The sequence below is a fragment of the Schistocerca nitens genome, chromosome 11 (assembly GCF_023898315.1).
Source record: "Schistocerca nitens isolate TAMUIC-IGC-003100 chromosome 11, iqSchNite1.1, whole genome shotgun sequence".
Lineage (NCBI taxonomy): Eukaryota > Metazoa > Arthropoda > Insecta > Orthoptera > Acrididae > Schistocerca > Schistocerca nitens.
Genome location: NC_064624.1, coordinates 157,381,466 through 157,394,838, shown reverse-complemented (window position 1 = coordinate 157,394,838; position 13,373 = coordinate 157,381,466). Strand labels below are relative to the sequence as shown.

General features: G+C 43.6%; 1 protein-coding gene across 1 annotated transcript in view; it reads left to right on the top strand.

The window, feature by feature from the left end:
- Nucleotides 1-13,373, top strand: part of LOC126213103 (guanine nucleotide-binding protein subunit beta-2) — a 278,038-nt gene that overhangs the window by 163,345 nt on the left and 101,320 nt on the right. The window contains exon 4 of the mRNA XM_049940706.1: nucleotides 3,496-3,629. Within this exon, the coding sequence (XP_049796663.1) occupies nucleotides 3,496-3,629 (134 nt within the window). The remainder of the gene's footprint in view (nucleotides 1-3,495; nucleotides 3,630-13,373) is intronic.

Here is a 13,373-nt window from a genome sequence, read left to right as displayed (position 1 = left end):
CCGCAGCAACGTTCTCCGAGCTGATAATCCATGCTGCTGCAAACGTCGTGGAACTGTTCGTGCAGATGGTTGTTGTCTTGCAAACTTCGCCATCTGTTGACTCAGGGATCGAGACGTGGCTGCACGATCCGTTACAGCCATGCGGATAAGATGCCTGTCATCTCGACTGCTAGTGATACGAGGCCGTTGGGATCCAGCAGGGTGTCCGTATTACCCTCCTGAACCCATCCATTCCATATTCTGCTAGCAGTCATTGGATCTCGACCAACGCAGGCAGCAATGTCGCGATAAGATAAACCGGAATCGCGATAGGCTACAATCCGACCTTTATCAAAGTCGGAAACGTGATGGTAAGCATTTCTCCTCCTTACACGAAGCATCACAACAACGTTTCACCAGGCAACGTCGGTCGACTGCTGTTTGTGTATGAGAAATCGGTTGGAAACTTTCCTCATGTCAGCCCGTTGTAGGCGTCGCCACCGGCGCCAACCTTGTGTGAATGCTCTGAAAAGCCAATCATTTGCGTATTACAGCATCTTCTTCCTGTCTGTTAAATTTCGCGTCTGTAGCAAGTGATCTTCGTGGTGTAGCAATTTTAATGGCCTGTAGTGTATAAGTAGATTATAATTCAGATTGTTAAATTAAATACTGTCTGTACAAAGGTGTATCTTAGTCCTTGGAAGAGCTACAACATTATCTCTTTTGACTACATCTAAAAGAAGTTTAACATGTGTGAGATTCTGCACAAATAAACCATAAGAAAACTGTTACACCAATTTCTCCCAAATTTCGCAACTCAGTATATAATTATAAAGATCGATAATGAACTAAAAATCTGGCGATTTTTGTTTTGTACATTGCAGTAAAGTCAACAGAACAACGCATACGATCAGGCATCAAAAACATTACAAAAAATTTCGCGCTACACAGAGAGAAGACACACTTAAAGATGGGAATCACTTCCCGAAACGCATAGTGTAAAAATAAGAAATAGAAAATCGTGAGTGGTAGCTGAAAAGTTATCCACAAAGTTTGATATAAAGGACATAAAATGTCGTTGTACTGTTTTGACTTCATTGCCTCAGGTGCCAACGTTTTACCCATAAATTTTCTTAACTACACTATTTTTAATTATTTTGTTTTACACAGTAATAGTTTCCCATATGTGCAAAATACGCAGTAATAATATTGTTTTACATTAATTTGTGAATACATCCTGCATTGAAATTGACAATAGAGAGCTAATGTTCATGTAGCAATAAGTTTAAATACGAAATGTTGACCTAAAGCAGGTATGAAAAAAGATAATTAGTAACACGGTTAAGTTTTAAATAGCAGTTAAATTTGCAGAAATTGTATCTGATTTGACAAAAGTATATATGAAAAGTTACGCACGATGTAAAGTGAATCCATTGTTTAGATGGCAACTATTATTAAAATATTCAAAGCGAATCGAATCGAATTCTGTCACACGAGTGAGCTGTATCCAAATAAGCAAAACTAGTGGAATGGAATAAGTAAATAAAAAGTAGTACCAATACAAACTGAAACCAACTTCACAGAAATGACGAAATGAATTGGACGGTTCCGCATTGCAACACCTAAGGTAACGGTCAACACTCAACAGTAAGAAATATGCTCCCTGAATAGAAATTATAGGATTAAAAAATAGAGTTCATAATTAGAGACTGTATGAGCCCCTAGAATGGCCAGAGCAGTGTGTTGCGTACGCGCTGGCAGTGACGTGTGCAGCAGGTGCCGGAGTCTCTGTTATGTTGTGTACGCGCTGGTAGTGACGTGTGCAGCAGTTGCCGGAGTCTCTGTTATGTTGTGTACGTGCTGGTAGTGACGTGTGCAGCAGGTGCCGGAGTCTCTGTTATGTTGTGTACGCACTGGTAGTGACGTCTGCAGCAGGTGCCGGAGTCTCTGTTATGTTGTGTACGCGCTGGTAGTGACGTGTGCAGCAGGTGCCGGAGTCTCTGTTATGTTGTGTACGCGCTGGGAGTGACGTGTGCAGCAGTTGCCGGAGTCTCTGTTATGTTGTGTACGTGCTGGGAGTGACGTGTGCAGCAGGTGCCGGAGTCTCTGTTATGTTGTGTACGCGCTGGTAGTGACGTGTGCAGCAGGTGCCGGAGTCTCTGTTATGTTGTGTACGCGCTCGGAGTGACGTGTGCAGCAGGTGCCAGAGTCTCTGTTATGTTGTGTACGCGCTGGTAGTGACGTGTGCAGCAGGTGCCGGAGTCTCTGTTATGTTGTGTACGCGCTGGTAGTGACGTGTGCAGCAGGTGCCAGAGTCTCTGTTATGTGTGTACGCGCTGGTAGTGACGTGTGCAGCAGGTGCTGGAGTCTCTGTTATGTTGTGTACGCGCTGGGAGTGACGTGTGCAGCAGGTGCCGGAGTCTCTGTTATGTTGTGTACGTGCTGGGAGTGACGTGTGCAGCAGGTGCCGGAGTCTCTGTTATGTTGTGTACGCGCTGGGAGTGACGTGTGCAGCAGTTGCCGGAGTCTCTGTTATGTTGTGTACGCGCTGGTAGTGACGTGTGCAGCAGGTGCCAGAGTCTCTGTTATGTGTGTACGCGCTGGTAGTGACGTGTGCAGCAGGTGCCGGAGTCTCTGTTATGTTGTGTACACGCTGGTAGTGACGTGTGCAGCAGGTGCCGGAGTCTCTGTTATGTTGTGTACGCACTGGTAGTGACGTGTGCAGCAGGTGCCGGAGTCTCTGTTATGTTGTGTACGCACTGGTAGTGACGTGTGCAGCAGGTGCCGGAGTCTCTGTTATGTTGTGTACGCGCTGGTAGTGACGTGTGCAGCAGTTGCCGGAGTCTCTGTTATGTTGTGTACGCGCTGGTAGTGACGTGTGCAGCAGGTGCCAGAGTCTCTGTTATGTGTGTACGCGCTGGTAGTGACGTGTGCAGCAGGTGCCGGAGTCTCTGTTATGTTGTGTACGCGCTGGTAGTGACGTGTGCAGCAGGTGCCGGAGTCTCTGTTATGTTGTGTACGCGCTGGTAGTGACGTGTGCAGCAGGTGCCAGAGTCTCTGTTATGTGTGTACGCGCTGGTAGTGACGTGTGCAGCAGGTGCCGGAGTCTCTGTTATGTTGTGTACGCACTGGTAGTGACGTGTGCAGCAGGTGCCGGAGTCTCTGTTATGTTGTGTACGCACTGGTAGTGACGTGTGCAGCAGGTGCCGGAGTCTCTGTTATGTTGTGTACGCGCTGGGAGTGACGTGTGCAGCAGGTGCCGGAGTCTCTGTTATGTTGTGTACGCGCTGGGAGTGACGTGTGCAGCAGGTGCCGGAGTCTCTGTTATGTTGTGTACGCACTGGTAGTGACGTGTGCAGCAGGTGCCGGAGTCTCTGTTATGTTGTGTACGCGCTGGTAGTGACGTGTGCAGCAGGTGCCGGAGTCTCTGTTATGTTGTGTACGCGCTGGTAGTGACGTGTGCAGCAGGTGCCGGAGTCTTTGTTTGTTACGTTGTTGCTGTGTTTGTGTTGGCAGGCACGCGGTGACGGGCTCCCTGGACGGGAAGCTGATCATCTGGGACACGTGGACGGGCAACAAGGTGCAGATCATACCGCTGCGCTCCTCCTGGGTCATGAGCGTCGCCTTCTCGCAGTCCGGGAACTTTGTCGGTGAGGAGTGAATATCACGAGCATACGATTATGATTCTGGTAGCAAATTCAGGCCAATGCCTGCTCTCTCACTCCCACTCTCTCTATCCACAGTTTCACCATGTACTAACCCAACACATGTATGTACGAGGGCCGTTCAGAAAGTAACCTCCGGTTGATTTAAAAAAATACACCAAGTTAAATAAAAATATTTTAATATATACATCTTACAACTACATCTTTGCACTATTTTTCTACATAGTCTCCATAGCGATTGAGGCACTTATCGTATCTCTTCACAAGCTTTGAAATTCCTTCTGCATAAAAATCACCCGCTTGTGCCTGGAGCCAGCCTGTGACCGCATCTTTGAGCTCTTCGTCGTCATCAAACCGCTGTGACCCGAGCCATTTCTTCAAATGCACGAAGAGGTGATAATCACTTGGCGCCAGGTCTGGGCTGTAAGGTGGACGGTTGATAACGTCCCACTTGAAGGACTCGAGAAGGGCCATTGTTCTGCGAGCAGAGTGAGGACGGGCGTTATCGTGCAAAGAAACGATACCGGAAGTCAGCATACCACGGCGTTTGTTCTGTATAGCCCGTCGTAACTTTTTTATTGTTTCACAGTACACGTCTTGATTAATGGTCGTACCACGTTCCATGAATTCAACCGACAACACCCCTTTGGCATCCCAAAACACCGTTGCCATCAGTTTTCTGGCAGAAAAATCTTGCGACGCTTTTCTCGGTTTGGTAGGCGAATTTGAATGTGCCCACATCTTTGATTGTTCTTTTGTCTCAGGGTTCACGTACTTAATCCAGGTTTCGTCACCGGTCACGATTCTGTTTAACAATGATTCTCCTTCGTCCTCATAACGTGACAGAAAGTCTAATGCAGAGGCCATTCTTTGAGTTTTGTGGTGGTCGGTAAGAATTTTGGGCACCCATCGTGCACAGAACTTACGGTAACCCAATCTTGCTGTCACTATCTCGTACAAGAGAGTCTTAGAAATCTGTGGAAAACCAGTAGACAACTCCGACATTGAGAAACGTCGATTTTCACGAACTTTTGCATCAACTGTCTGAACGAGTTCGTCAGTCACCAATGATGGTCTACCACTCCTCTCTTCATCGTGAACGTTTTCTCGTCCACTTTTAAATAAACGTACCCATTCACGGACAACTCCTTCACTCGTAACTCTCGGTCCGTACACGGCACAAAGCTCACGATGAATAGCTGCTGCAGAATATCCTTTGGCTGTAAAAAACCTTATGACAGCACGCACTTCACATTTGGCGGGGTTTTCTATTGCAGCACACATTTCAAACTGCCACAAAAACTAAACTAGCGCAGGTACGACGTTCACTCGACCACGGCTTGATGCCGACTGACCTGTTGAGTGCGTGAACGCACAGATGGCGTCGCTACTCCCCCCACAACCGGCACTGTGACCAATCGGAGGTTACTTTCTGAACCGCCCTCGTATCTACATCTCTTGGACAAATACCAGGGTGAAATTTTATATATACGAGTTTTGGAACTTTAGTAGTGGCAACTATTTATTTAAGCTCGTACAAAATAAATACGTGTTTCAAAGTTTTACTGACCTTCAAAGTAGTCACCAGCATAGTGTATAACACGTTGCCAGCGATGTGGAAGTCGTAGGATACTCTTAGCAGTGCCAGTTGTGTTGACAGTTCGAGCGGCGCGGTCTATTGCCCGACGAGCTTGTAGCAGTTCTGAAGCGAACGCCGCGGAGTGTGTCCTTAAGTTTAGAAATCGAGTTGAACTCACGAGGGCTTAAGTCAGGGGAGTGCAGTAGGTGCTACAGCACTTAGCAGCCCCATCAGTCAAACAAACCAGTAGCAGCTTGCACTGTACGTACTTGAGTATTGTCCTGCAAAATGATGGTCAGGTCCTGCATGAAGTGTCATCATTTCTGTCTCTAAGCTGGTCGTTGGTTCTGTTCCAAAAATGAACAGCTTAGAGACAGAAGTGATGATATTTCTGCGGAGTAGGCGAGGTGGACCGTGTAAAAATGGCTATACATTCCGAAAAGAGGCAATTAAAATTTCTTATTTTTATTCGGAAGATGTTGTAATAAAGAAATGGTTCAAATGGCTCTGAGCACTATGTGACTCAACTGCTGTGGTCATCAGTCCCCTAGAACTTAGAACTACTTAAACCTAACTAACCTAAGGACATCACACACATCCATGTCCGAGGCAGGATTCGAACCTGCGACCGTAGCGCTCGCGCGGATCCAGACTGTAGCGCCTAGAACCGCTCGGCCACTCCGGCCGGCTGTTGTAATAAATACAATATTGTATTACTAATTGTTTTAGTCCAAAAAATTCTATCAGTTTATTATAGATCTTGGTCAAAAGTGTGCTTTTCTAATGAGTTGTTGGTTTTGTTCAAATGTTAGCCTATCTTCCTCTCACCACAGCAATTACACTTACTGCCTAATGTTGAACAGGAAGGACACTGTATCCAATCGTCATTTTTATAAATTTCCTAATAGATTTCACCAGACTCAAAACATTCATCCCATTCATCAAAAAGTTAGTTTAGTGATCTTCTACAAAGTCTGCATCCAATGAACATGGTGAGCTGTTTCCACTATTTTTATTTTTTAGGTTCGTCAGACTGTTTTTCTCTTCACTAGTACTTTCCTTTGGCCATATTTCTGTGGCCTTTTTTCTGTTTCCTTTCTTTTCTTGTCCCTCTTTTTCTTTACAGTTTCAAGATTTTCATCAGAGTTTAGTCCTTTGGATACAGTTGCTGGCTTCCTATTGAAGTTCATGGTTTTACCAACGAATGAAATGATCGTATCGCATTGTTGGCCGGGAGGCCCCATGTGGGGACGTTCGGTCGCCGTATTGCAAGTCCTCTTTAGTTGACGCCACTTCGGCTACAGGCGCGTCAATGATGATGAGAGACACAGAGCACCCAGTCATCACGACGCAGAGAAAATCCCCGACCCTGCCGGGAATCGAACCCGGGAAGCGAGAACTGTACCGCAAGACCACGAGCTGCAGACTTTACCAACAGAACGAACAGGTGATATTTCTTCCAAAAGTTTTGTCTTTTTCAGCTTGGGAGTAGTCAGTTTTGAGGTGGTAATGTTAGAAGTTTTAGATTCAGTGAAGGAATTTGACTTTTGGAGGTAACACCGGTCTTTTGAAGTGCTTAGGATCAGCAGGTCTTTTGGTCTGTCTGTGGGATTCTGCTCTTCCATTTGTTGGCACACACGTCTCTTCCGACAGATAAACATAGTCTGAGACTTCAGTGAGATTATTTCACATGCCTAGAAAGTTAAATTAAATTGTGCTCCATCTCTCTCACGTTAAAACAAGTGGCCCATCTCTCCCAAATAACACTGCATGATTTGAATGAATGGGACCACTACGAGTGTTAGACTTCTTCGTTGGAGAACACGACCGGTTTCGCAAATTAAATTTGCACCTTCAGGAACTTCACTGTATACGAAAGAATAAAAGAACATATGACTGGAATAGTCTGTTTCAAATTCTGAAGCTGGCAGGGGTAAAATACAGGGAGTGAAAGGCTATTTACAATTTGTATAGAAACCAAATGGCAGTTATAAGAGTCAAGGGGCATGAAAGGGAAGCAGTGCTTGGGAAGGGAGTAAGACAGGGTTGTAGCCTTTCCCTGATGTTATTCAATCTGTATATTGAGCAAGCAGTGGAGGAAAAAAAAAAAGAAAAATTCGAAGTAGGTATTAAAATCCATGGAGAAGAAATAAAAACTTTGAGGTTCGCGGATGACATTGTAATACTGTCAGAGACAGCAAAGGTCTTGGAAGAGCAGTTGAACGGAATGGACAGTGTCTTGAAAGGAGGGTATAAGATGAACATCAACAAAAGCAAAACGAGGATAATGGAATGTAGTCGAATTAAGTCGGGTGATGCTGAGGGAATTAGATTAGGAAATTAAACACTTAAAGTAGTAAATGAGTTTTGCTATTTGGGGAGCAAAATAACTGATGATGGTCGAAGTAGACAGGATATAAAATGTAGACTGGCAATGGCAAGGAAAGCGTTTCTGAAGAAGAGAAATTTGTTAACGTCGAGTATAGATTTAAGTGTCAGGAAGTCGTTTCTGAAAGTATTTGTATGGAGTGTAGACATGTATGGAAGTGAAACATGGCCGATAAATAGTTTGGACAAGAAGAGAATAGAAGCTTTTGAGATGTGGTGCTACAGAAGAATGCTGAAGATTAGATGGGTAGATCACATAACTGCTGAGGAGGTACTGAATAGGATTGTGGAGAAGAGGAGTTTGTGGCACAACTTGACTAGAAGAACGGATCGGTTGGTAGGTCATGTTCTGAGGCATCAAGGGATCACCAATTTAGTATTGCAGGGCAGCGTGGAGGGTAAATATCGTAGAGCGAGACCAAGAAATGAATACACTAAATACATTCAGAAGAATGTAGGTTGCAGTAGATATTTGGAGATGAATAAACATGCACAAGATAGAGTAGCATGGAGAGTTGTATCAAACCAGTCTTAGGACTGAAGACCACAACAACAACAATATATCTGTCAGGGAGTTGACGCTATTTTCTGAGGCTCTTATCAATGCTTGAAGAATCTCCAATTCTTCCCCTTTTTCTCCTAGTGCTGTATTTGAAGATTGGTGGCAACGTCAGAGACTGTGTGTCTCGTCTCCTGCAGGTGAGCACTCAACGCCGACTTTGTACTAGAATTAGCAGTGTGCTCCCTAAATCTTACATTGAAGATTCTGCCTGATTCTCCTGTGTATTTTGAAGGGCAGCTGTCACGAGAAACACTGTACACCGCTGGAGCTCTAAATACTCCCTTTTTGATTCCTCTCTGTGTCTAAACTTTTGGCCGTTATTATTGGGGGTAAAGGAGACTGGTGTTGTACCCTCTGCAGGCAGCTGTTTGCCAGTTTTCTTGAATATGTTTCCATACTGAGGAAACCTATGGTGATTCATATCTTTAACAAATTTAATTTGCAAAACCGTGCGTGTTCTCCAATAAACAATTCTAACAATCGCAGCTATCTTGTTTATCCAATTCACGGAATATTTCGGCTTTGGTTGGCCTTCATGTAAAGTAGTGTGTCCAAATAACAAAGAGTCGAGGGGCATGAAAGGTTCAAAAAAATTGTTCAAATCTCTCTGAGCACTATGGGACTCAACTTCTGAGGTCATCAGTGCCCTAGAACGTAGAACTACTTAAACCTAACCAACCGAAAGACATCACACACATCCATGCCTTCGACAGGATCCGAACCTGCGACCGTAGCGGTCGCCCGGTTCCAGACTCTAGCGCCCAGAACCGCTGGGCCACCCCAGCAGGCGGCATGAAAGGGAAAGAGTTGTTGAGAAGGGGCTGAGACAGGATTGTAACCTCACCCCGATATTATTCAATCTGGACATTGAACAGGCAGCGAAGAAAACCAAAGAAACATTTGGAGTAGGAATAACAGTTCTGGGAAAAGAAATAAAAACTTTGAGGATTGCTGATGTCATAATTCTGTCAGAGACAGCAAGAGACTTGGAAGAGCAGTCAAACGGAATGGACTGTGTCTCGATAGTGAACCTAACTCTTTAATTATTACTTTTTAATTAAACCCTGACCTGCAGAATTTTCTCTGACAAAGACAACTCTAACTTAACCTATTCATTTATTACCCACAATATACAAGCCCATCGCAGTCTGACTGCTATACAGGGTGAGTCACCTAACATTACCGCTGGATATATTTCGTAAACCACATCAAATACTGACGAATCGATCCCACAGACCGAACGTGAGGAGAGGGGCTAGTGTAATTGGTTAACACAAACCATAAAAAAATGCACGGAAATATGTTTTTTAACACAAACCTACGTTTTTTTAGATGGAACCCCGTTCGTTTTGTTAGCACATCTGAACATATAAACAAATACGTAATCAGTGCCGTTTGTTGCATTGTAAAATGTTAATTACATCCGAAGATATTGTAACCTAAAGTTGACGCTTGAGTACCACTCCGCTGTTCGATCGAGTGTATCGGAGAGCACCGAATTACGTAGGGATCCAAAGGTAACGGTGCTGGACCTTAGGTACAGAAGAGACTGGAACAGCACATTACGTCCACATGCTAACACCTTTTTATTGGTCTTTTTCACTGACGCACATGTACATTACCAATGAGGGGTGAGGTACACGTTCGACGGGCGTTTCATAGGACGTGGAGGACGCATAAATTGGCCAGCCCGTTCTCCTGATCTTATACCTCTGGACTTCTTTCTGTGGGGTACGTTAAAGGAAGATGTGTACCGTGATGTGCCTACAACCCCTGAGGATATGAAACAACGTATTGTGGCAGCCTGCGGCGACATTACACCAGATGTACTGCGGCGTGTACGACATTCGTTACGCCAGAGATTGCAGTTGTGTGCAACAAATGATGGCCACCACATTGAACATGTATTGGCCTGACATGGGACACACTCTATTCCGTAATTGAAAACGGAAACCACGTGTGTACGTGTACCTCACCCCTCATGGTAATGTACATGTGCGTCAGTGAAAAAGACCAATAAAAAGGTGTTAGCATGTGGACGTAATGTGCTGTTCCAGTCTCTTCTGTAGCTAAGATCCATCACCGTTCCCTTTGAATCCCTACGTAATTGGGTGCTCTCCGATACACACGATCGAACAGCGGAGGAGTGGTACTCAAGCGTCAACTTTAGGTTACAATATCTCCGGATGTAATTAACATTTTACAATGCAACAAATGGCACTGATTACGTATTTGTTTATATGTTCAGATGTGCTAACGGGGACCCATTTAAAAAAACGTAGGTTTGTGTTAAAAAACATACTTCCGTGCATTTTTTTATGGTTTGTATTAACCAGTTACACCAGCCCCTCTCCTTACGTTCGGTCTGTGGAATCGATTCGTCATTATTTGATGTGGTTTACGGAATATATCCAGCGGTAACGTTAGGTGACTCACCCTGTATATTGACATGACATCCAATAATTAACACAAAAGAATGGCTCTGTATTGCAATAAATCCTAACAATAATGCAAATCCAAAAAAATATGAAATTAAAGAAATATGAAACTATCTCCAACTCTGTTTATTGCCTAAAATCATTTCGGTCACAAATCCCGATAGTGCAAATCCAATTTTTTTTATAAGTCACTTGTTGTTGTTGTTGTTGTGGTCTTCAGTCCTGAGACTGGTTTGATGCAGCTCTCCATGCTACTCTATCTTGTGCAAGCTTCTTCATCTCCCAGTACCTACTGCAACCAACATCCTTCTGAATCTGCTTGGTGTATTCATCTCTTGGTCTCCCTCTACGATTTTTACCCTCCACGCTGCCCTCCAATGCTAAATTTGTGATCCCTTGATGCCTCAAAACATGTCCTACCAACCGATCCCTTCTTCTAGTCAAGTTGTGCCACAAACTTATCTTCTCCCCAATCCTATTCAATACCGCCTCATTAGTTACGTGATCTACCCATCTTATCTTCAGCATTCTTCTGTAGCACCACATTTCGAAAGCTTCTATTCTCTTCTTGTCCAAACTAGTTATCGTCCATGTTTCACTTCCATACATGGCTACACTCCATACAAATACTTTCAGAAATGACTTCCTGACACTTAAATCTATACTTGATGTTAACAAATTTCTCTTCTTGAGAAACGCTTTCCTTGCCATTGCCAGTCTACATTTTATATCCTCTCTACTTCGACCATCATTAGTTATTTTACTCCCTAAATAGCAAAACTCCTTTACTACTTTAAGTGTCTCTTTTCCTAGTTTAATCCCCTCAGCATCACCCGATTTAATTTGACTACATTCCATTATCCTCGTTTTGCTTTTGTTGATGTTCATCTTATATCCCCCTTTCAAGACACTGTCCATTCCGTTCAACTGCTCTTCCAAGTCCTTTGCTGTCTCTGACAGAATTACAATGTCATCGGCGAACCTCAAAGTTTTTACTTCTTCTCCATGAATTTTAATACCTACTCCGAATTTTTCTTTTGTTTCCTTTACTGCTTGCTCAATATACAGATTGAATAACATCGGGGAGAGGCTACAACCCTGTCTCACTCCTTTCCCAACCACTGCTTCCCTTTCATGCCCCTCGACTCTTATAACTGCCATCTGGTTTCTGTACAAATTGTAAATAGCCTTTCGCTCCCTGTATTTTACCCCTGCCACCTTCAGAATTTGAAAGAGCGTATTCCAGTTAACGTTGTAAAAAGCTTTCTGTAAGTCTACAAATGCTAGAAACGTAGGTTTGCCTTTTCTTAATCTTTCTTCTAAGATAAGTCGTAAGGTTAGTATTGCCTCACGTGTTCCAACATTTCTACGGAATCCAAACTGATCTTCCCCGAGGTCCGCTTCTACCAGTTTTTCCATTCGTCTGTAAAGAATTCGCGTTAGTATTTTGCAGCTGTGACTTATTAAACTGATAGTTCGGTAATTTTCACATCTGTCAACACCTGCTTTCTTTGGTATTGGAATTATTATATTCTTCTTGAAGTCTGTGGGTATTTCGCCTGTCTCATACATCTTGCTCACCAGATGGTAAAGTTTTGTCATGACTGGCTCTCCCAAGGCCGTCAGTAGTGCTAATGGAATGTTGTCTACTCCCGGGGCCTTGTTTCGACTCAGGTCTTTCAGTGCTCTGTCAAACTCTTCACGCAGTATCTTATCTCCCATTTCATCTTCATCTACATCCTCTTCCATTTCCATAATATTGTCCTCATGTACATCGCCCTTGTATAAACCCTCTATATACTCCTTCCACCTTTGTGCCTTCCCTTCTTTGCTTAGAACTGGGTTGCCATCTGCGCTCTTGATATTCATACAAGTGGTTCTCTTCTCTCCAAAGGTCTCTTTAATTTTCCTGTAGGCAGTATCTATCTTACCCGTAGTGAGACAAGCCTCTACATCCTTACATTTGTCCTCTAGCCATCCCTGCTTAGCCATTTTGCACTTTCTGTCGATCTCATTTTTAAGACGTTTGTATTCCCTTTTGCCTGCTTCATTTACTGCATTTTTATATTTTCTCCTTTCATCAATTAAGTTCAATATTTCCTCTGTTACCCAAGGATTTCTATTAGCCCTCGTCTTTTTACCTACTTGATCCTCTGCTGCCTTCACTACTTCATCCCTCAGAGCTACCCATTGTTCTTCTACTGTATTTCTTTCCCCCATTCCTGTCAATTGTTCCCTTATGCTCTCCCTGAAACTCTCTACAACCTCTGGTTCTTTCAGTTTATCCAAGTCCCATCTCCTTAAATTCCCACCTTTTTGCAGTTTCTTCAGTTTCAATCTGCAGTTCATAACCAATAGATTGTGGTCAGAATCCACATCTGCCCCTGGAAATGTCTTACAATTTAAAACCTGGTTCCTAAATCTCTTTCTTACCATTATATAATCTATCTGATACCTATTAGTATCTCCAGGATTCTTCCAGGTATACAACCGTCTTTTATGATTCTTGAACCAAGTGTTAGCTATGATTAAGTTATGCTCTGTGCAAAATTCTACTAGGCGGCTTCCTCTTTCATTCCTTCCCCCCAATCCATATTCACCTACTATGTTTCCTTCTCTCCCTTTTCCTACTGACGAATTCCAGTCACCCATGACTATTAAATTTTCGTCTCCCTTCACTACCTGAATAATTTCTGTTATCTCGTCATACATTTCATCAATTTCTTCATCATCTGCAGAGCTAGTTGGCATATAAACTTGTA